The sequence below is a fragment of the Balaenoptera acutorostrata genome, chromosome 13, assembly GCF_949987535.1.
Source record: "Balaenoptera acutorostrata chromosome 13, mBalAcu1.1, whole genome shotgun sequence".
NCBI classification, from domain to species: domain Eukaryota; kingdom Metazoa; phylum Chordata; class Mammalia; order Artiodactyla; family Balaenopteridae; genus Balaenoptera; species Balaenoptera acutorostrata.
Window position 1 is genome coordinate 54,043,413 of NC_080076.1, and position 24,537 is coordinate 54,067,949.

The following is a 24,537-nucleotide window of genomic DNA, read 5'->3' on the forward strand; positions in this document are numbered from 1 at the left end:
AAAATCTCCACTGGCCCGTGAGGCAGCACAGTGATCTTTGGATCACCCAGATTGTTCTGCTGTGAAAATAAGCCTTCCGCTCATTTTCGGACACGTATCTAGAAGTCAAGGATTTCTGACTTGATGAGCTCATCTAGCCGATGCCCAGCCGTGTCTGGCTCACACGGGGCTCACCAACCATGTCAGTTCTTTCTTTTCCTTTACTTGTCACGTCCCATTACAGGCAGGCCCAGAGACAGCCTCCCACGATACCCACGAAGCAGCTCTGGAAAGGAGACACGTCAGAGCAAAGGGAACCCTTAAAGGACACAGCCTTTCCAGAAGAATTACACAGGCTCTCTGGCTTGTGAATTATAAACATGAATTTCAGTTCTGAGGAAGAAAACCAAAAAGGAGTCGGCTGGGGTGTGCTCTGTCTGCCTGCCATGCTATAATCTCTCCTAATGCCGCCTCACAATCTGGAGAAACAAACCTCGGCACCCCCGGCAGGCTGGGGGGTGAGTGATCATTCCCAGAGCACAGGATTTTGAAGATGATCACACTGCCTCCTCAGTTTGGATTCGGGCTGTCAGCTTCCATGGCCTCTGGTCTGTCCTTCCTACACATCTAAGCAAGTTGTGGTTACAGCTTTTCCTTGTGTGAGGGGAAGCCACCCGCCCCTCACTGCCAAAGCTCTCTTCTCTCACCTCTAGGTTAGACTCTGTGGTGTTTGATAGCATCCTTCCTCAAAAGAAAAATTAAAAACTAAGTCTAGGGCTTCCCTGGTGGCGCAGTGGTTGAGAATCTGCCTGCCAATGCAGGGGGCGCGGGTTCGAGCCCTGGTCTGAGAGGATCCCACATGCCCTGGAGCAACTGGGCCCGTGAGCCACAATTACTGAGCCTGCGCGTCTGGAGCCTGTGCTCCACAACAAGAGAGGCCGCGACAGTGAGAGGCCCGCGCACCGCGATGAAGAGTGGCCCCCGCTTGCCGCAACTAGAGAAAGCCCTCGCACAGAAACGAAGACCCAACACAGCCATAAATAAATTAATAAATAAATAAATTAAAAAAAAAAAACAAAAAAAACTAAGTCTAAGTTCCTAACAAAGGAGAAATACTTTCAGATAAACCTTCACTTCCACTCTAAAAACCAAGGTCATTTCAGTTTGGATGGAGGGAACAGGACCAGACACAAAAGTGACCCAACAGTTGAGGAGGTAACACTAGGAAGATACACAAACACACACGGGTTCTGTCTCCACCAGGACACGTGAAAACCATCAATCACAACAAAACCCTCTAAGTCTCCCGCAACGGCTCAATAAAGCTCAAGAAAAGAGAGTCACGGTCACCTCAGCAGATGACCCAACTCAGTGTTTAGCAGAATAGTTTATTTTTTTGTAATTTAGCAAACAAATTCCTTACTGAGGAGAGCTCACTGGCTGTCCCCTTGACCCCTCATGCCCCTTCTGGGCCTGAGCTGGCAGGGTTATATCCATAGCCAGGATGCTGTTCTCTTCAAGGAGGGAAAGAATTATTCTACACACACTCTACTCTGGACAAAGAAGCAAACTGTTTTATGCATCCGTACATACACACAGCAAGCATGTTGTGATAAACAAAGGCATGGCCCCAAGTTTATAAGTACTCTGGGATTATCAGTAAAACACTGACGTACAAATATAAATTGCAAGAAGAAGGGTTTGTCCCACAACTTGAAGTCATTGGCCTACTAAAGAAAAAGTTTATCTTCGGAAATGAATCAAAATGGATGGCTTTATTCTAGTCAAATTCAGTGGTAAAAGATCCAGAGGTAAGATTTAAAACCTGGTGGATTATGATCTTATTAAAGACTGGCTTTTTAGGAGCTTAGATGAGCATCTTCCTCTGGCCATATCTACTAGACAAAGCAGACCACGGTCCAAGAACCAAGCAGCATTTACAAGAAGGCATTATGAAAGTGCTAAGAATCATAACGAGTGAAAAATTGTTGCTCCCAGGGAAATACAAGTATTTAAACATGGTTACTTTGTTAACACAATAGCTTTACATCTCTAAATTCCCCCCCATTAAGAAAGGGAATGACATTTATGTCTAATGTCTTGGGATGAAAAAAATGCCATGCAAATAAAGCACATCGCTATTAACTTCCAAGGTCATATTTAAATAGTGCTATTCTTCTTGAGCTTCAAAGTGGTCTGCAGGCATCTCCCACTTATGCTACACTACACTCCTAAGGACCAGATGGTAGGAATTACTCTTCCCCTTTAGTAGAAGGAGGAAAACCTTGGCAGTTTGCTATAGTCACACACAGAGCTGGAGCTAGCGCTTGGTTGCCTGACTGCTTCCTTCCAGCTGCTAATCCGTGAACCCCCAGGATAAACTTCAGACCGTATTCAGGCTTCACCATGAATCAAGGGACTAAACATAATGAGAGCTTTAAATTAAAAGTATTTCGTGTTTAATAGGATAAAAATATGATTCTGGAGCGTGTGCACCAGCTCTGGTGAAACCATGCCACGCTAACAACTACCAAAAGGGGCAGTACACCAAGTAAATTATCATTTAAATATCATCAGATAATGACTTGGAATTGTTCACTCAGAAGACTCCAACATGACATTGAAATCAATACCTGTTATTTGTTCAAAGCTTTCTTAAAATCTGAGGTCAATAAAATAATTTCTTTTTGCTCTGGCTCACAAACTCTTTTGAGTACTGGCCCTGATATGATAGGGAGCTGAATCATGAATGATCCCATATGTCAACACTTATCTTTGGAGATGCTTTTTTTAATTATTAAAGTTTCAGAGAAAATTAACAAATAGGTCTAAACAGAGTTAACAGATTGTATTTAATTCATATCCATTAGATCTTCATATTGCTAGTAACTCTTTTGGCAGACACCCACGAAACGCATAATAAATTACTTTTTGTTCCAGTAAAGGAATTCATTTTCTTCGAAGATTCATTTAACAATAACATTTCAGAGTATCCTAAGCCAGATTTCTTAAATTTGGCCGTGTTTTCCGTAACATTATTTCATGTTTTGTGACAATTTTTGTATATTCTTATAGAGGCAGGGGGAAAAAAAAAACTGCAAAGCATCTGTAATCCGCAAAGAAAAGTTGTGTTCTGAGATGAAGTCTTCTCACTTGAGGCCATATGAAAAGGCAGCCCACACTTATTCTTTACCTAGTATTCTGCCTTTCAGATTGTGATAATGAGTCAGTTATTAAACAAACCACAGTCCTGTGATAAACTGGGTGGACATATATGTTATAAACTATTTAAAGAGCAATACAGTTTTACTGTTTCCTAATATACATACAGGGACATTGTCATATTAATGTAGTAAATGTATTTCTAATCACCATCCTCCCCATGACACACGCACGCGCACACGCACACGCACACAAGAAAAAAAAAAGAGGGAAGTCTAGAAAAGGCCTTCAGATCAAAGTGAAAGTATGCAAACTCCACATGCTTTCACATTCCCTGCCAGGGTGACGTGTGACTTTCACGGCGAAGGCCAATGTGGTCAGACAGGAACGTGAGTGAGTTATTAGAAGGGTCTGTGAAAGAAGAAAAGAAAGGGAGCCTGGCACGTAAGGAGCGTGAAGATAAAATGCCAACAAAATATTTATGTTCATGGCTAGCAGCAAGTGGCGAGTGGGATATTAATAACTGTGATGACTGCCAACTCCCTGGGAGAGGTGGGAGACATCGGCTCCAGCCCCGGCTGCAACGCGGGCTTGTCTTATGACCTTACGGAGTCACTCCGGATCCTGGTTTATAAATGAGGCAATAATAATACCTAAGTGCAACTCTCTCGCCGACCCTCGTGGGAGATTAATGCCTTTTTAACTCTTTTTATTCATTTAGAAAAAAGTATCTTGGACTATAAACTCTGGGGGGAAAATGGACACTTGCCTCTTAAGAAATGCTTTTTTAATGATTTTGTAAAAATTAAATTGAAGGCAATTTGGACATTCTAAAAGTTCCAACTAACTTGGCACTCACTGTGTATGGGTTTAAATCACACCATCAGAAGGATTTTAATACCACGATCTTAAAGTATTTCATATTTTAAGGGAGACTTTTTACCATCACATGCACATCAACAACAGTAAATTTTACTACTTATTATTTTTTTCTATCACCCAACTAACAAAGCCTTAGAATTATAATACATTTTATTGATAAGTATAATGTTTAACAAGAAAATTTATACAATGTGCCTTGTGTATTTGGTCATGAGAAAATCACTTCTCTGGTGCTATTTTCCTAGCTGTACTTGATGCTGAAGTTACTAACCAAAATTAGTCAGATTTCTTTAAGAACATGTTATTTCTTCTCTCTAAAAGCTTCAGCAGCACATATACTATCGCATATTAATCCAGTATGCCATAGGAGTAAAAACACTGACTCTGCCTCTGCCAGACCTGCGTCCAAACCCAAGCCCTGCCTCTTAATCTGATAACCTTGGGCCTATTACTGGGTCTCACTCCCCCAAATGGAAAATGTAAATAAAAACACTTCATTTGTACAGTGATAATTGGGAATAAAAGAGAAAGGGTACATAAAACATCTGGCACTTAAAAGGTACTTGACAGAAGCTAGTTTCCTGCCTTCCTACATCCACAATCTTATGAGAAAGTACGAGAAAGAGAGGAAACTCCCCCAAAGCAACCATACGGTAATTAATCCACTAAGGCCTGGCTCTCAAGTACCCTAAAGGCGAGCGTGGAACATTCAAGGTAAGAGTTAAGCAGGGGCACTTCCCTGGTGGCGCAGTGGTTAGGAATCCACCTTCCAATGCAGGGGACACAGGTTCGAGCCCTGGTCCGGGAAGATCCCACATGCCACGGAGCAACTGGGCCCGTGCGCCACAACTACTGAGCCTGCGCTCTAGAGCCCGTGAGCCACAACTACTGAGCCCACGTGCCCCAACTACTGAAGCCCGTGCACCTAGAGCCCGTGCTCCACAACAAGAGAAGCCCGCGCACCGCAACGAAGAGTAGCCCCCGCTCGCCGCAACTAGAGAAAACCCGCATTCAGCAACGAAGACCCAATACAGCCAAAAATAAATAAATAAGTAAAGAAATAAATGTATTTAAAAAAAAAAAAAAAAGAGTTAAGCAGGAACTTTGGTCTCCACTCCAGCAGCCTCTTGAATCTTCTCTTCTTCACACTCAAGTTCCCCTGCGTGAAAGCAACTCATACTGTATGTAGGTCCTTCATGAATGTTCCTTTCAAGTATTTAACTACTACAGAAATAGTTAATAATAATAGAAGTTATTATTTTGTGACCAATCATAGTGTCAAGTAAATCCAAAGTGATTCAGCTACTCAAAGAAAAAGACAGTGCAATATAAACTTGCTAATAAAGAAATAAGCTATGTGACTCAAGCAATGTTTTCCAATTTTCATCACAGGATGCAAATATTAACATATAAAATAAAATCTATACAAAGAATATAAAATATTAACCTGCCAAGTACCTAACCTTTCTTCAGAAGGCCTTATAAAGACATCCAGATATCCCAACAAATGTCAGTCCCTAAATCACTGCCCCTCAGCTTCGGGAGCACTTAAGCACTTAACTCTTTCAAACCACTTCTAGCATGAGATTTAGCACCATGCAGCTCAGAGGTATTACTTCTGACAAGGTCATTGAATAAAGCTATTACCTAGGCCTGACTGCAGTAGGGAAATGGGTCCCGCTAGGCACAGAGCATCCCAGAAGGATAAATGAGGCAGGAATGAAGATACCTATTCAACACTGAGAAACTGACCAAACATGGGCAAGGCCCACCCAAAGGCAGAGAACCAGCCAGCAGAGGAATCTGAGATGTGGTCCTTGTCTCCGTCTAAGGATGCCTGCCTCTCTCTCTGTGGAAGCTGTCTGTCACCAACAACAAACCACAAAGTGAGGAAACGAATTACACTTAGACACACCATCCTTAACACATCTCCATTTGGAAGGGTCACCTGGCAGCCACCCTGAAACCATCTTGCCCCAAGGAGTCCCTCAGGTCAGGACACATCACCAGCTCCAAGGAGGTAGTTTTCCTTATTAATTGTGAAAGGAAACCCTGCTTGTAAAATGTACAAACAGGCATGCTAGCATTTGTTTACATCAATTATCAAAATGTGCCCAGTTAAGGATGTTTTCGTTGTTGGAGTATAACAACACATTTTTGGACAGAAACACCACAGTGGGTGTTAGAGAAAGTCCATCATTTAGAAATGAACATAGCGTGGACCCTACTTAAGGCTGACTTAAAATTGACTTGAAACAGTTTTAAATATCTGCCTTCCACCTAATTTATCCATCTCAGCTCCTGCCTTTGGCTTTTTATACCCTACACTCCAGCCACACTGAATTCCTAAAACTATGTCCCTGAAGCATCATAGTTACCATGCTCTTCTTCTTCCTGGAAACCGCTATCCCGATTTTTCCCCCGCAAAAAATCCTACACAACTAATTCTAACTTCCTCTCCTCTGAGAAGCCATTTCCAACCCTGCGGTCAGAACTCACGGCTCCCTACTTTCGACTCCCAACTTTGTTGCTCATTTAAAACACTTTCAAATCTGACCAGCAGGAAGATCTGTCTACACACACGTGTCCCCACCACGACCACCACGTTACCAACAATCTGATGTCCAGGACCTTGTTTTACTACACTGAAAACAGGGCATCCCGTAGCACAATGCTTCTTAAATGGAACAATGACCATAAAGCAAGGGCTAGTCAGATGGAGTTCATCTCCATTTATTTCAACATTATATGTTTAATGATGACTTCAACATTATATTTGCAGTTTTAATATAAACTTAAGTAGGCTTTAATTTTTGTTAAATAATTATCTACAGAACTACTTTTAGGCAGGCAAAATATGTTCAGTGATTTTTTCATCCTCAGCCATTGTCTTATTGCTCACTTTATCAAATTAATCCTTTCTGTCCCAAAGAAAATTAAGAGATAACTTTATAAATTGGGGGATGAATTATAAAGTTTTTGTATATTATATGTTACATACATATATACAATATACATACGCATTTTATATATGTGTGTATATATGTAAAGTATCCTCCCCAGTTTTATAAATTTTTAGTTACAAGTCCTAAGAGGGATAGAATATATAGAGACTACTTATTAAATCTTATTTGGGAACTGCTGAAATAGAATGTTACCATATTTGCCTCCTAATAACAACAAACATAAAACATCAGTCAATAAATGGAATTCAATGAAAAATTTAAATATTCTTACAATCCACAGAGCCTATAAATGCCAAAGAAAATCTGATGTCTGTTTAGGTCAACTAAATAAACATTTTTCAGTAAATCTACAGATAAAGAAGATTTCAGACTGAATGAAAAAACAAAACATTGGGAGGAAATTTATCTTTAAGTTCAAAAGTCACAAAATTAATCAACTGTATCAAAAATTAAGTTCAACACATTTCTTAACAAACACAAAGAATTCCATACAAGAAACTGATTATAAAATTCTGATAGGACTTCCCTGGTGGTCGAGTGGTTAGGACTCCTCGCTCCGAACGCAGGGGGTCACGGGTTCGACCCCTGGTCGGGGAAGATCCCACATGCCACATGGCAAGGCCCCCAAAAATAAATAATTAAAAAAAAATTTTAAATACAGAGAAAATAAGGAAAAGAAAAATGAAAAATAATAAGGTCTAATGAATAGTAAATATTATATAAATGAAAGCAAATAAATCATTTATTGCAATAATTTTAAAAAAGAATTCCAAAGGAACAAGACAGGGGCTATTTTAATACCAGGCTGCCCGGCAGCAGCAACGGGTCTTCCTGTTCTCATACAGGAGACAAACTGCCCTCCCTCCACCTCCAGAACTTACACACCACACCTGCACAGCCTGCAACAGAGAAACTGAGTCATAAGGGAGCAGGGTCAGCAACCTGATGACCATCAGAAGAAATGAGACAGAGGTCTAGTTAAAACACAAAGGAGCAACACATACAGAAAGCTAAGACATGCCACAAAGTCAACAAAATGAGGCTTCAGAGCAGTGCAAAAATGATTTTCGTGTGCTCCAGAATACTCAGCTCCAGCAAGGCTTGCTCAGGTGCCAGGTCACAATAGTACCACCACTGAATATGCCCACATGCAGGGCCGTCAGAACTTAAAAGAAGTCCTCTAGGAATGCCCACTGGTGATCTCCTACAGCTGACTTCTCAGAGGGGAATTAAAACAGCAAGTCTCATACGGTCTCTGCAACGGTCTCTGTGCTTTAAATCACAGTCATTAAGGAAAGGTGGAGGAGCAGGTGTGTTGCCATTTACGTCTCTAAGTAGAGCTTGTGGCCCGTTTCCTTGTTCCACTGGGAGTATGCCTACGATTGTCCTTTGTTTTGTAGCTTGGCTGTCCCTATTAAACGAGGACAACCCTGCATGACTAATTTCCACCCCGTCAGTCACAGGGGCCGCTGGAGATCCACGGGGCAGACCCATCATCATTGGAGGTTTTAAACGCCAAGCCGAAGAAGGACCCAACCTTGCTGTGTGGATATAATAACATCCCCCTCACCTACAGCGCTCACAAAATCCTATAAAGCAGTCATTCACAACGCCAGCTGCCCTCCAACGTGATAAACTGGGACCAAAATGGGAAAATGTCACGTCTTTGTCAACACAGACGCCTTTCACAAATACTTCTGCCAGTTGCTCACAGATAACGGCTCCAGCAGGCTCTTCACGGCACCGCCGCTAGCCACGCGCACGAAGAACCAGCCGGCCCAGGAGGGTCTGAAAAGTGTCCAGGGACCAACGGACACACACTGGCACTCCTGGGGAAACCACTGAGTCTGCTACAATTATCCTTGGAGGGGACAGTTTCCCAAGGCAGCCAGTCTACTGGCTTTTGCCGGGCAGTCAACACCCACATCAGGAAGGCACCGATGCTGGGAGACTCCGTGATGGGCTGGCCATCCGGGGAAAACCCACGAGCCCAGTGCCAGCCCAGGCCAGGAAGGGCGGGTCCCTGGAGGGAGGAGGGGATGATGGGCAATCCTTCCCCCCCACCCTCCCCTCCCCCGCCAAGCCCTGACCTCACCCCACCAGCTTCGGCAAAAGCTGTCAGGAAGCATTTCTGAGGCCACCTGGGCTCGGAGAACTGCCCACCCCCCGGTCTGCAGCTCACACCGCTGGTTCCCACAGAGGCTGCCCGGGCGCCGGGAGTGATGGGGAGCGTGCAGCGAAAAGACCTTGTAAGGAACTGCTCTCCAACTCCCCCAATCTCTAAAGTACTTTTTAAAATATATATTTTTTAATACTAAAATTGCTTTGCCTCCTGGCCTCCGGTAGAAAACGGAGCCTTTCATCCGAAGGCACTGGCCGACGAGCCGCCCCTGGCATGCTGGGTCCCAAGTGAGAGACAGATGCAGGGACACCAAAGATGCCGTGGGACAAGCTGCTGGACTCCCAAGGTCCTTCTTCCAGACAAGCCTGGGCCTGACTCTGTCACTGCCTTTGCACTGTTCCTCCCCTGGAGGGCAAAATTGATTGGACTTGCAAATAGCCAATTTTGAAATTTTACATCACAAAACCACAAGGGCAAAACAGACTCCGCCCACTAAGGTTCCAAAGCCCATTGCTGGGCAAATATCTCTATTTCTGTGCCATTTATCATTCAAATTTAGCTTTTGCCACACTAAGCTTGGACTGTAGCGCCAACAAAAGTGAGTTGGAGCTGGCAGCAATCCACTTTTTAGCCAGGAGATAGATACTGAGGCTGAAACCCTAGCTGATCCCTCAACGCTTCAGAAAACCAGAACATCCTTTCGCCTGATTTAAGCTGCGTAATTGCTTCTGAGGACTTAGGGCACAATAAAGGATATTTTAAAATAATATTGACCTTTTCATTTCCTCACAACTTCTATTTACCACTTTAGACCCTTGAAGTTACATCTTACCCTCCTGTAAAAAAAGTCATTCACCAGAGTTCACCTTTATAAAGGCTAGAAACGTTCTTTAAGAACGTGTGTCTGCAACAAACAAAAACAGCAAAAAGGCTTTTTCCCTTTGGAAACTCTGAACAAACTTCTTGTTCATTAAAGAAAAAGAGTCCAAAAGAGTTTGAATTGGAGGAGTCAAAGAAAAATATCAAATATACTTTTAAGCAGTTAACAACTTTTTTTTAATGTTTAATTTTTGTTTGTTTAAGCCAGTAAAAATACCAGCTCCGTGGTTCCTGGTTCAAAGACACCTCGAGGGCAGTAGTTTCAATTTCACCTGTGGCGATTGTTCAAAAACACAAATTTCCAAGCCCCACCCCCAGAGACGCTGACTCAGAAAATCCAGGGTGGAGCCCAGGAATCTGTAGTATTTCAAAGTACCCCAAATAAAGCAAAATTAAATGTAGAAAAGAATTACTAAGTAGGAATTTTAATGCTAATGTTTCGTCCTAAACCAGTCTCAGTGTAATCCTCACCCGGGGCTGTGAAATGCTGCCGCACAGGTCGGGCCCTGGATCGCTGAGGACCAGGGTGCGGCCCGGTCATTTTAAAAGGGCATTCCAGGTAAATTTGGGAAACGCTAGGGTGGGAAAGTGCTCTTCATTTGAGAAAAACTGAGTTTCAATTACAGCTTTACTGAAACGAAGCCTGTGATCTTCACAAAGACCCAGGCACCCTTGTCCTCAGAGACGCGAATCACGCACAAACCGAACTGCTCACAGGCTGATCACCAGGCTGAAATAAGCCTGGGTACAATCAAGGTGCATTAGAAGATGGCAAGGCTGCCCAGCCCAGCAGAGGACTGTTAGGTGAACATCAGCGAATACAGCAGCACATCACATGACTAATTGTGATGAGCTTTGCTTTGGGTGGATGATTTTTTTTTTTTTAATGTAAAGAAGGAAGAGAAGAAAGAAGGCTGGAGTTGATAAGATAAGCAAAAGCAATTTAAATGCCATGGGCACTGGGATATATAAAACCACTGAGCTGGTACTTTTCCTGATCTACATTAGAAATACATAATACACGTATATACATTAGAAATGTATATACATATACATACATATATAAACTCAGATAAAAACCTGGAAATAAAACAATTTAAAGCACTTCAAACCAAAACTTCTTGCCTTTACTTGGGTTAATTTAACCATAAAAAAATGATGTAGATCTTAATTAAGAGGTTTGTAAAGTACTTAAGTTTGTCATTTTGTTGACATTTAAATGTAATTTCCTCTAAAAACTATTCTTAGGTATCAGCTAACAAAACTGAACTGTTGGTTTAGATTATTGTACTACCAGATAAGATAAAATTTGAGATAATATACCGGGAGAGCAACCCACTAGCCTAGAAGGAGTCTATACTGTTTTAACACTTACCCCTGAGGCTGTCGGTTGTGTCGTAGGGGAAGTATTTTTGCTGCAGTCATCTGAGTTAGAAGAGGTGGAAGTTGGAGTCATGGGAACAGAATTATTGCTATTACCTGCAACAGTCAAAATTAACGTCATAAATATACATATACTCTGCTAAGTTTGGCAAATACTTGACAGTCAAATAGTATTTTGTTATATTTACCAGAGCAAGCTTTTGACTTATTTATGTTCTTAGGTTTTCGTTTCCTCGTTTGAATTCCCTCTTTTTTCATAGCAAGCGGTCGAGGCACCTAAAAAATTGTTCACATAGGCCATGAGTTTAATAAATATTATATTGAAGAAAAACCAAACTAACTAAAGACACAACCTCAGTACTGAAAGCCCTCATTTAAAAGAACTTGGCATAAATGTCAATCCAATTTTTGCACACACTTCGTAGATTCGAACTGCACAAAGACTACACTTTCCCCATCAAATGCAGAGATTCCTCCAGAAAAAAAAACAGGGAGGGTGATTTGCCAGGGAGAACTTACTCCTTCAACTTAATGGTTATTGTTTTAAACAACTTGAATTACAGAGTAAAAACACTGAATACATTCAGTGTAAAAACACTGAATACATACAATAAAAATAAATATTTTTATTTCAAAGAGATCATGTATTCTTCTCCCTACATGCACCAAGGATAATTTTCTTTTTAAAATTGACATATATATCTTGTGCTATCCTTAAAATGTAGAATCTAACTATAGCTATCAAATATAGCTATTCCTCTTTTGTATAGTATAAATGTATTTAATTGCATTCACATTTTTTAAGCTATAAACTAGTTAGTGTGAATTTCTAGTTGGTTCCATGCTTTTTTTTCTCTTTAAGTGTACAGTTTTTTAACATATACACACTACTATATACAAAATAGATAACCAACAAGGACCTACTGTATAGCACAGGGAACTATACTCAATATTTTGTAATAACCTATGAGGGAAAAGAATCTGAAAAAGAATACATATATATTATATGTATATAATATTATACACACACATATGTATCACTGAATCACTGTGCTGTACACCTGAAACTAACAAGAACATTATAAATCAACTATACTTCGACTTTACAGCTTTTTTTTTAAAGCTTACTACCATCTTATCAATTCTAAAACGCACTTTCCCACATTTTAGTATTTCTGAAATTGGGATGTCTTACTATGGATTTGTGTGACAGTTTAATTGGCAGTATTTTTTGTTTCCTACTAGTAAGATAAAAGTTTCTATTATAATTAACAGGACCCTCGAGTCACAGAGGTACATATAGAAAATCAGATTTTTCACTTTTATGCCCTCTCCTTTGCTGATTTTTTTTAACTGAAACTATATACAAACAAGACACTGAACGTGTATACACATGAGCAGAGTAGGTGGCTCACCCCATGGAGTTTCATGTAGAGTCCACAAGCATTGCACACAGGTTCACCCTCGGCGTTTCTGCGCCACAAAGTGGTGGTTGTGGTGTGACAGTTGGCACAGGACAATCCAAGCCGGCGGGAGGAAGGCTAGAAAGCAGCACAAGAAAGTAAGTGTACACATATAAGTGATTTTTATGCATATGCTACATACATCAATGTATCACGTCCCTGCCATCAACAAGCATGTACCTGGTTATTACAAATAAGAGGTCCCTTGAGAAAAAAACTTTGACGTGTAATTAGGTTGACCTTCCTGGACCAAAGTGTGCTCCATCCAATACATAAGATTGATTTGCTCCAGCCCATTAGCATAGATTAAAGCAGTCACAATGCTGGCCAATGCCTGCACTCACTGTTGTCAGAGGGCTGAGACACAAGAGTAAAGAAATGAGTTTCTCTGTGCCCTCTCCTCTGGAATTCTGCTCGCACAAGGGAAACCAAGCTTCCTGGACAAGAAATGCTTTCTATCTGTGTGTCTTGTCAGAGGCTCTGGCAGACCTGGTCCCAAATGAGGAAATTGTTCATTGAGGAGAAACTTCTAGATTTTTTCTGTTTTTAAAAGATGTTCTAGGGGACTTCCCTGGTGGCACGGTGGTTAAGAATCCGCCTGCCAGCGAAGGGGACATGGGTTCAATCCCTGGTCCGGGAAGATCTCACATGCCGTGGAGCAACTAAGCCCATGCTCCACAACTACTAAGCCTGAGCTCTAGAGCCCGTGAACCACAACTACTGAGCCCGCGTGCCTAGAGAACGTGCTCTGCAACAAGAGAAGCCGCCGCAATGAGAAGCCCGCGCCCCGCAACGAAGAGTACCCCCGCTCACCAAAACTAGAGAAAGCCCGCCTGCAGCAACAAAGACCCAATGCAGCCAAAAATAAATAAATAAAATAAATAAATTTATTAAAAAAAAGAAAAGAAAGAAATGCAGTCACAAACCGCCTGCCAACATGTTAAGTGGCTTTGGGGAGTCTCTGCTTCACCTGAAAACTGAGATATCAATCTATTTCTCAGATCTGTGCAGAGGAATAAACCAGAAACTGCAGAAGGGTCTATATATATTCACAGAAGTGGATTTTGGAAAATGTACAAAAATTTTGGCAAGAAATATATTTTAATACATCTCATTAATTATCATCATGACTGCCTATTGCGTGAATTTTTGTATTATCCATTTTACAAAGGATTAGCAAATTTTACAACATTGTGTTAGTGCTGGCATTGTCTTATATATGGTGATGCTGCTATATTTTATTTAGCCTGTCAATATAGTACTCAACTTTTTTTCATACAAAGGGTTAAATTTATCAGAAAAGGCCAACAGTCTGTCACTCTGATTTCTATGTTCCCTTTATACCCATAACATCCTTATATGGAATTTATTTCCTCTAAATTATTATGTGTGAATTATAAAGAGGGGCTATTTAAGCTAGTGTAAGTTCCTGCCTAGAATGACAAAAATCTAAGTTTGCTTTTAAATTACCTAGATAGGCAACTAAAAACCTGCTGTGATTTCAGTTAAAAAATAAAAAAGTTATGGGGAAAATCCAGGGACCAAAGCAAGTTGAAAGATACAGAATTAGGGAAGTTGGCCATGATGATTAATTTAAGAAAAGAAGTTATAAAGAATGGACAACAAAAACACAGACTGAGCATGCACTGAATATTCAGATTAAAAGACAGAGAGTTCCAAAATCTTCATTGACAAATTTAAAAGCTAAAACTGAATTTTGCTTTTATAACTCACATCCTGTTGTACTGCTGTAGCATACTCTTTACAGACAAGTTGTAAAACCAAAGAGACACTGGGAAGCCTTTTAGTACTGGCACCTTTTTAAGAAATCGGTGCTAAGAAAGAATCAATTTGACCTTTGGTTGAAATGAATATGTTTGGCTGACAGAACTGTTTGGGAAATTGCTTGTTAAAATAATGAAAACATAAAATCTTACATATCAGGGCTTTTTTTTTTTTTCTTTATGGTTAAAAGAAAATAATTTCCCAGAAGAGCACTCCTTTCTCTTCATAAATGTGAAATCAGTAAGCTAGGGACAGGAAGTTTCATTTTATAAACAGGTCATTTATGACAGTTTCCAGTGGAATTTGGAGCCAATGTGAGGCAAACTTGTTATCAGAATTTGCCATTATAACAAAGAACTTTATGACTGTCAACTGCAGATCATAAGTGAAGCCAGTCCCCATAAACATGTGAAATGAAGGTGAGTGGGTTATAAAAGTTCCTGTAACAAGTGATCTCAGCTATATTCATCACTGACAAGGAATTCAAGTTACACCATAAATCTCTTATTTTGCAATGTATTACAAGTTCAAATTCAGTGATTGGTTCTGTACTGCTAGCTAAACAAACTTGGGTTCAACATTCTGAGAACTAACTAGATCCAGCAAAACAATAAATAAGAAGCCCACAAGGAGAACTAATTGATAGACACACCCTTCAATTGGTATCATTTATGACAAAATACAAAGCACATTGGCTGACCTTGGTCACTGCCAAGACACCTGCTACACAGAAGGAAAACTAATAGATTCAGAGATGTTAAAAACTGGGGTTTTTTTCCTGTTAACAGTTATTTTTACTGGTAAGTGCACAAAACTAATGCCGCCATCTAAATATGGATGTTACTAGATCAAATTTAAAATGCCACTAGAACCTAAATTCTGCCAGTTTTTTTTGCTCAATCTTGAGAAAATGTTACCTTCTGGACTCAGCTCAATGCGCCTTTCCAAAAAAATAATAATCAGTTTCATTGTTCATACATTGGCTAATACATGAAAACAAGGAACTTCCTTGGAATATTTTCCGGCAGTACTTTTTCTTTTTAAATATGATGCAAGTAAGAAAAATGAAAACCACAGGGAGTCAGGCACTGAAGTTAAGGATGCCCTTTGAAGAAAAGTTTAAGCTGTGGGAGACTGTAACAAGTTTAAGACACATACACTCATTAAATTAACCTAGGCCACTTTATTTTAAATGCATTAAAAACAAAACAACCATAAAACTAATTGCTTCTCTTTAAGGTGTCAGACTTACATTGTGATGCAATTTCACTCTAATCTATTTAACACAAACAACATGTGTAGCATTTGTTCCTGCTAATTAGAGTATAACAATTAAATAAATTACTTGGATACTTAAGATGTCTGGCATCTAACTGTAAAATATTTTACTTTAAAAGGTATTAGAGTATGAGTGCTTGGCTAAACAAATGTTAGCCTTACGGTGGGGCTTGTGAAAGCTTTCATGTATTTTCTCCAATCACTACAGCAGTAAATACCCTTTCCTTCTTAACAACACACAAGACAATAAGAGATTAATCCCTGAAGAAAATCAGAATTCCCACACTTTAATAAAACATAGTGAAATGTGTCGGGATGGTGAAAATCCTCTACTTGCAAAAAACAAGCAGACTGCATTTTCTTCTCAAGTTCTATGTAGTTCTCTGAACAGCCACATTTCAAAATAACAAAGGTTAGAGTAAATAAATTTTTCACCCGACTCAAGGACAGTCCAAAAGACGGATGGAATTTGGAGCTAAAACTAGTCTGGCTCCGAGAAGAGGTGGAAGGGGCCCAGAGGTAGAAGGGACAGAGTCAAAGAGGTCCCAGAGGATGAGGCTGTGGGGAGAAAGGGACTGTGGGTTCGCTGTTGTCATATCCATTTGAGGGGGCATGTTACAAAGAAGCATGATTTTTTTCAAGAATAAACTCCAAACCAGACCAAAGAGTCAACAGTGAAAAAAAATCTCCTTCCTTCACCTGACCTGGGGCTGTAGCCTCAGTTTTTCTCCCTGGAGGTTACTAACATTACTCATTCCTTATTATCTCCTTCCAAAACTATTTCAGTGCATTTACAAGTACATCTAGAAATTTGTAAATATAGGGAGTTTTGGTACTTTTAAAAGATGGTAGCACACTACACCTTCTTTTTTTTTTTCCATTTAAGGACGTCACTCTCCTTGTGTAAATTTGGGGGGAGGGCTGCCTCCGTTCCCCGGTCTCAGGTTTCGGGACCTGCGCTCGTGGACGCTCAAACTACCGGAGAACCGGGCGTACCGCTCGGGCCGGCGCTCGGCCCGCCCCGGGTGCCCCCGCGGGGACAGGTGCGGCCGGGCGGGGCCGGGCGGGGAGACCCCGGCCCCAGGGGAAGAGCGCCGCTTGGGGCCGGGCCGCAGGGGAGGGCGGCGCTCGCACTCACCACGCGCTTCTGCGGCTTGATGAGGGGCCGGCTGAGGCCGTTCATCTTGCTGTAGAGGCCGCAGGCGTTGCACAAGTAGTGGCCGGTGCCGTCCCGCCGCCACAGTGGCGTCTGGATGGAGCCGCAGTTCACGCACTCGCGGCTCTCAGGCAGGTCCTCCAGCAGGTCTGCGGGGACGAGAAGCCGGTGAGGTCCCGCCCGCCCGCCCGTCCGTCCGTCCGTCTCCGCGGGCCTCCCCGACACCCCAGCACCCCGAGCCCCAGTGCCGGCCTTCCCCACCGTGCTTTCTGCTCGGCGGCCCGGCCGGGAGCCGGCTGTTGATGTCATCGCGATCGACCTGTTGACCAACACTTTGTCCAATACTTCTGCACCCCTGGGCGCGCCCAGTGCAAACCCCAGGGCAGTCGGAGACAGAGCTGGAAGCCCGGCCCGAATCATCTGCCTACTGTCTCCAAGGACCTCAGAGTTGAGCCGCGGGGAGGTCGGTTTGGGTCCTCTGACCCCTTCTTTCCGGCTGTTCCCAAGCTTTTCAAAACTGAAATCCATCATAATTACAATATACCACTTGCCAAACCCCAGCAAGCCTTGCAATATTAACAGTGATCACTGACCCCTGCCCTAACCCACAAATATCCCCGGACAAAGTGAGGCTGTCTTCTTTACTTCTATCTCAAGTTAACTTTTTGAAAGTATTTGCTGTATCTACTACTCTTCCTCTTCCTCAGTAAAAAAATAGACAAGTGAAATTAGAAATACTGTTCTTGGGCACTTTTGCCAATTAATTAGAAATGACTCAGGTCTCCTCAGGGGGTGGGGATATCACTAAGAGATTAATAAACACAGAGATAAATGTTAAGCTTGATTTTCATGCCACAAGGACCAAATACTAAAATATTATGATTTCAAAGTGGGTCTTACTGCTTCAATCTACAAAACATCTACAAATGGTTGATGCTTTACCAATTCAGAAAATTACTCGGACTGTCCCAATGCTAAATAAATTTTTTCCTATTTTCCTGCGCTAAAATTTCAACTTATGTCATCTATTTAAATTATATTTGTCATTTGGCTACTTGGTTAGTTTTCCGGAGTTCACAATTAACCTAAACCTGCTAATTTACTCTAAAGAAGCCTTTAGAGTAAATGGTTTTAACATTTATTACTTCCCCTTGAATCAGTTAAATATGAATAATTATCTAAAATGAGATAGGTTCTTATCAAGCACTTTTTAAATAGACTTTAAAATATCTCCAGTCTAGAGTTATTTATATTATAGAAAATTTAAATGTTACAATTTGGCTTTCTTTAAGGAGCATTTTTGAATCAATTTTTAAAGTAAATAAACATTACACTTTAAAGTTTATTTGAAGAGTATGCTAGCAAGCCTTTCTATTCTTTCCCTTTCTATTCAGGAGCAGTTTACAGCTTGTGTCTACCATCAACTTTTGTAAAGATATTTAAACGCGATTTGGACATACAAAAATCTTTCATTCCATTAATATTATTTACCCTGCAAAACAAGTCTCCTTCCTCCTCAAGAAATAAGTTTAAAAGAAACTAGCCTCCCACATAACTCGAGTTCAAAGTTGTCATGGGGATACTGCAACTTAGAACACATCACAAAGATTTATTCTTCTCCGCCCTAAAAGCCACTATTGACTACGGTAATCAGTAAAATGCTCAGGACTTCAAGGACACTGAAGTTAAACAAGGTATTTGTCTTTGTTGTTGACTTTAAAATGTTACCTATCAGAGCCCCTCTCCATGGAGAACTGGGGCATTCCCTGGAGAACCCAGCCCTACGCCTGGCCTCCTTCTCCCCGGCTGGGAACAATAAAGACATCCCGGAGAAGACAGTGTGAATGCCCCAGGTAAATCTCTTTAGTCAGCTGAAAACCCAGAGACAAAACTTACAAGTCTACTTTGGATAAATAAAATTTAGGAAGTTTGCTTATTTTTAATAAAGTAAAATCTACAGCTCCCATTGCCTCCACACTTTTCCCCACTCCTCATTCAGCAGCTGCAATCCTATAACTAAAATAAGAAAAAGCTACTTTTTATAAATCATGAAATCTGATGGTGCTGGAAGCTCTCTCACCATTTCCCCCCAATTCATCCTGTGTCTCCTAACCTGGCTGCTTTGGGTGGCCCTGGGCAGTGACAGACTCAGGGGAGAAGGGCAAAGCCAGCGAATGTCATCCCAGGACCGAGAATGGAACCCAATTCAGCGGCAGCTTGGGAGGGCACTGGCCTCTGGAGACAGAACTCACCCCAAAACTCCCCACCATCACCAGCACCAGGGAGAGGTGAATGGAGCAGGTTCCCAGAGAACAGCCCCCTACTCCACCCCGCACTGTGCAGGCTGAGAAAGCTCAGGGCTCAGGTTTTAGCCCTGCCCATTTGCTCGAAAAAGAGTGCCTCCAAAAATGGTTTGTTTAAAAAAAAAAAAATCAAAGTGGAGAAGCAGAGAATCAGTTAGGAAGCCGGGAGGAGAGGTGCTGGGGGTCGAGGTCTCTCTAGCATGGGAACACCTGTAATGGACAAGCAAAGTTAGGGTCATTCATCTCCCCCACCCCCAGACTGGCTTATTCTCAGCAGCTTCCTGCCTTCTTTAAAGACTCTTTATGCAAAAGCTGGGTGTTCCCAAACCCCTTTCCTTTTTTTTTTTTTTTTTTTGAAACATGCTCTGAGTCTACACAAGATTTTTCTAACTTTGCAGTGTTCTACCCAGAAAGGAAAAAAATTAGTGAAAGGATAGGCTAAGTTTAAATTGAAAAACTTACAACCTGTCTGTAATTGCACGCTACCACCTCTAAAAGGATTTTTCTCACAAAACCAATTACTTTAAACATCCAAAGACTCCGATTATGTCTTTTGGGCTGCTTCTCTGTCCTGTGTAATGCTGGAAGAGGGCAAAGGGAAACGGAGGTCACGCTAAGGTGCGTCGCCAAGCTGCCAGAGCTGCCCCCTACCCAACTCACACAACCTTTCGGATTCCCTGCTGGATTCCTGACTGACAGAAACCTCACAGCCTAAACACCACCCCCTTCCATCCTTTGAAGATCCTTCTCCCTGTCTCTCTGCTCCCGGGAGCCAGATGTGGGTCCCTATGCAGCAGGAAGGGTGACAGGGCTCTGTGCTCTCAAGTCTCCAAACTTCAACAGAGCCCTCCCCACCGCCCCACTCTAAACACAGACCATAAAGATGGTCTCCAGGACCAGCTTTGCAGGGAGAGGAGAGGGGATTTTCAGCCCAATGTTACTGAGAGAGGGCAATTCAAATAAGGTCCCTCACACCTTCAGGCCACTAGCATTCCCAGGCTGTCTCTGCACAAAAGGCTGGCAGAGCCTCACTTGACCCTCACTAATTAGGGTCCCTAAAAGACTTGCTGTCCCTAAGTGAAGGGCTCTCCCGCAAAGCCCAGACCTGGGGCGTGAGAGCGCCAGGTAGGGTACCTTAGGCTGATATGCCTCCTTATCTTTGCCACTTCTTGACTCCCACAGCTCCCCTCAAAGAAACAACGGCCAAAAAAGCCCATTTTTTGTCTTAGGAGACTGTCAGGTTATATCAAACAGGTTAAATACAAAGAGAGACCTCTGAAAGCATGAAGAAGGACCCAGAACGCTGAAGCTGAGGAAAGAAGCCAACTTGCGTCTGTCAGGCCAGACAACAGTTCACACCCTCCCTTGTCCTTGAAGAGCAGGACAAACACTCTTCAAGATGGGGCATTTGCAGGAATTTTGACAATTGTGTTTTCCCAGTTCACTCCAAACTGCCCCCAGACACTGGAATGGAAAGCATGAGTGGGATTGGAAACTGAAACATTGTTGGCCTGAACTCCGGAGGAAGAATAGGTGTGAGTTCTCCTGGACCCCTGGTCCCAGCCTGGGGGGCGCAGGCGGGAGCAGCAGCCCGACACCCCGCCAGCCTGCGGATGCCAAACAAAAGGGCCCCGCACCAGCTCTCCCTCGGGACAGTCACAAGGCTGACCTCTCTTCTTTCCCTCTCACTGAGGGTCAGGGAGATGCCAACTAGGTCCTTTTCCACCATGGACCTCTTTAAACACTCTCCTTGAGGAAAACACACGCAACTCCCGACCTTGGGAGAGTTGAATTGCGTGAGACTGTGTGTATTGGAGGAGAGGGTGAATCGTATGCCCAACACGTTCCTGAAGTTACCCTCCAAATGGACTCTCACGCTTCCACCCACGCAAACTGGAGTCTGCGACCAAGCTCAGGCCCTGTCCGTTCCGTCCTGGGCTCATTTCTTCCAACTGCCCACTGCAGTCACTATCCATCAAGTCCCTGGACCTCCTCCCGGACACTGAGGCATATCTGCGCATCTAGTCTCTCTCGTTCAAAACAGAAGCACCACAACAACGCGGCCAGACTCCGGGCACCCAGACAGGAATGCCCTGGAAACAGGGCCCAAGTCAAGTAGCTACTCCACACCCCCTCGCGCCCCGACTCCCATGCCGCGGCGCGACCCTTACCTGTGCTGGGGCCCCGCGGCACAGGGAGCGGGGCTCCGGCGCGGCTCTGCAGGCTGTGCAGCACCGGGGTCTCGAAGGGTCCAGCGGGCCAGGCGGGCGTCAGCGGTGCACCCACGTAGGGCGAGTAGGCGCTCGGGTGGTGGTGGTGATGGTGGTGGTACGTCCCGTTCAGAGGCCGCGCGGCCGACAGCGAGCCATACTGGTGCTCGCGGCCGCCCATGGCCGCCAGACTGCCGCCTCCACCGCTCACGCCGCCCGCGCCCCCGCCGCCGGCCGCCGCGTAGCCCCCCGGGTCCCGAGCCGCGCCGTTGGCCATGGGCGGGCTGGGCGAGTAGGGGAAGCGCGCCGAAACGTGCGCCGCGGCTGAGCTGGCGCTGCCGGGCCCCGCGGCCCCGCCGGCCGCCGCGCCGCCTGCGCTGCCGTACGGGGGGCTGTCGGCGGAGGCCTGGGGCCAGCCGGGGTGCGCGCCCGCGCCGCCCGCGTGATTGGCTGGCCCGCCGCCCGCCCCCTGGAGGTACGGCAGGCCGGGCAGCATGGAGCCCACGCGCGTAGTGGGAACGTAGACTGGGGAGCTCGCCGCGGCCGCGGCCGCAGCCGCGGCGGCCGCCGAGTGCACGAAGCCGCCGGGCGCGCCGTCGTAAGCGGCGGGCCCCTGGCTGGAGAGGGCGGCGAGGGTCTGGTACATCTCCTCGGGCTGCTCGGGGGCGAAAGGGCTCAGCTTGGCGCCGCGGCTGGACCACAGCAGCTTGCTGGCGGTCGCGGCCTGGTCGAGGTCAGTGAAGAGCAATAGGTCCTCCCAGCTCGACAGGGCGCCCCCGGGGCCAGAGATCCCCGGCGCCGAAGGTCCGTGGGGAGCCCCGAAGGGATGCGAGGCGTAGGGACTAAGCAGCAGCGAGCGGGCCGTGGGTCCCGCCGCCGCCTCCGTGTCGAGCTGTGGTGTCCTGCAGTTGCTGGCGCCGCCGGGGCCGCGCTCCCCACCGCGAGAGCAGCAGGAGGAAGAAGAGGAGGAGATGGGGGAAGGCGGCGTAGAGGGCTCCCTCGCTGGAAAGGCTCCGGAGTCGCTGGCGTCCGCAGGCGCGGCCCCGAAGCGCTTCGGCAGGCACCAGCCGCCGTCAGTCAAGGCCATCCACGGTCCGGCGCCGCTCCTAGCTGACTTCTAGCTCCTGAGACCGGATGGGGAGGGAGACAGGGTCGGGAAGAGAAATAAAAAAGGAGTTATCCAAAGCGCAGGCTGCACAACATCTCACCTCCACTCCCCTCTCTAGCTAATGAGATTCCTCAGAGATCCCGTTTCTGCCCCGGGCTCAAAGGGTGGGTAAGGAGAGGGGCATGGGGCCTGCGCAGCCGCCACAGGATCTTCCCAGGACCCGGATACCAGCTCTCCCTCACCCGCACGGCTCGGGTCCCTTCGCCCTCCCCTCCCACCCCCTCCGCAGCATCCTTCATCAGCGCGCGCGCCAGACCCCAAGGGTGACTGCGAGGCTGGCCGAGGTTTTCCTTCCGCCCCGAAGTGGCTCCCCCCCGGCCGATGGCACACAAAGGAACTTTTTAAGTGCGTGTCGGCGCTGCCTTATTCCTCTGTACGGGTGTCGCTCGCCCGGAATGCCTCAGTATGAGAGCTGCCCGCGTGAAAATCATTAGCACAGGGAAGGCAACCTGTTACCGAAAACGAAACCGCCGCGTTCTCCCATACTGGCTTTCCCAGAGCTTCCCGGACTGCGCTGACGAGACAGAACGCGAGCCCCAGAGACAAATGCAACCCAGCCCTGGAAGGTGGGGCCGCAGGGCGGAGACTGCAGTCTCGGACATTCGGGACATAGGCAGTTCGGGGTGCGCGCGGGGCCGGAGTCTCCTGCCCAACCCGCGTCCCCGCGTCGCCGCACACCTTAGACACGGCTCGCCTCTGCAGCCGCCAGCGCGTGCACTCACGCCGGCCGCGCCACGCCGGCCAGACCACCCCGGCCCACCCCGCGGTCATCCCCAGCCGCGGAAAGGCCAGACCGTTCCGGAATCGGACGTAGCGGGGTGGAGCGGAGCGCAGAGAAAAGGAGGGGGAAATGTAAGGGGGGACGCGAGACCGCCCCGGACCCGAGGCCACCCCAAAGGGGAGAGCAGGAAGAATGACAGGGAGACAAGGAAGGGGTGGAGGAGGGAGGCGAAATACAGCCGGACTGGCCTTCTCGGGGCTGCTTTTCCAAATCGCCTGGGCTCATCGCAGATAACCATACTAAAATTAATACCCACACACAGACCGGGACTAGATAGCAAGAAAGAAGTCTCTGCCCGCCTGACTGCCGGCTCCCGCCCCTTTGCGCCAAGATAACTCGGAGATAAGGCTGCGCGCAGATAAGCGCTTCGGGGAGAGGAAAAGACACCAGAAGTCGGTCCGCGGTGTCCCGGGAACCTGGGTGCCTGCTGGGAGTGGAGAAGGTAGAAACCCTCGGAGCCGATCGCGGCCCGCAGAGGGCCGGAGAGCCGAGGCCGACGGGCCAGCGACGGGTGGGGGGTGCAGAGGAGGAAAGAGGAGAGATCGAGCAAGAGAGGAAGCAGCCGAACCTCGGGTGGGCGCTGCGCATGGAGAACAGCCGTGGCGGAGGGGGCTCCAGAGCGCTGAGAGAGGCCGAGGGCGCCGGCAGGCGAGCGCGAGTCCGGGGTCTGCGCGGTGTTGCTGGTGAATAAAAAGGAGAGAGGAGGCGCCTCTTACTGCTCTGCCGGAAAACTGCAGCCTGCGCTCCTGATTGGACTCACCGAGCCCTAAACAAACAGCGCTCGCCGAAGGGTGCCAGGCTGTGGGTCGGAACTGCGCTCTGCGAGCAGCTGGGCGCTGGAGGTGAAGAGGAGGAGGAAGAAGAGGAGGAGGGAGCTAGGGGAGGAGAGAAAAGAGGGTGGGGAGGAGACGGCGGGCGGCGGGGGGAGGGGAGCGCGCAGCCCGAGCAGACAATGAGCCCCGCGCAGCCTGCGGGTGTGGGCTAAGCCGCGAGCACCGTCCTGGGAGTAGGGGCGAGTCC

General features: G+C 45.7%; 1 protein-coding gene across 2 annotated transcripts in view; it reads right to left on the reverse strand.

Moving 5' to 3' along the window:
• The window catches only part of GATA6 (GATA binding protein 6), a 30,823-nt gene extending 6,486 nt beyond the window's left edge, over window positions 1-24,337 (reverse strand). Inside the window, exons 1-6 of one of the 2 annotated variants that reach the window (XM_057527413.1) lie at window positions 24,086-24,337; window positions 21,530-22,692; window positions 17,038-17,204; window positions 12,789-12,914; window positions 11,562-11,649; window positions 11,366-11,469 (exon numbers count right to left, since the gene is read on the reverse strand). In XM_057527413.1, the coding sequence (XP_057383396.1) occupies window positions 11,366-11,469; window positions 11,562-11,649; window positions 12,789-12,914; window positions 17,038-17,204; window positions 21,530-22,655 (1,611 nt within the window). In that variant the 5' untranslated portion in view covers window positions 22,656-22,692; window positions 24,086-24,337. Of the gene's footprint in view, window positions 1-11,365; window positions 11,470-11,561; window positions 11,650-12,788; window positions 12,915-17,037; window positions 17,205-21,529; window positions 22,693-23,185; window positions 23,249-24,085 lie in introns of those variants that run through there. The other variant, XM_057527414.1, reaches the window with a different exon arrangement.
• Window positions 24,338-24,537: the final 200 nt, after the last annotated feature.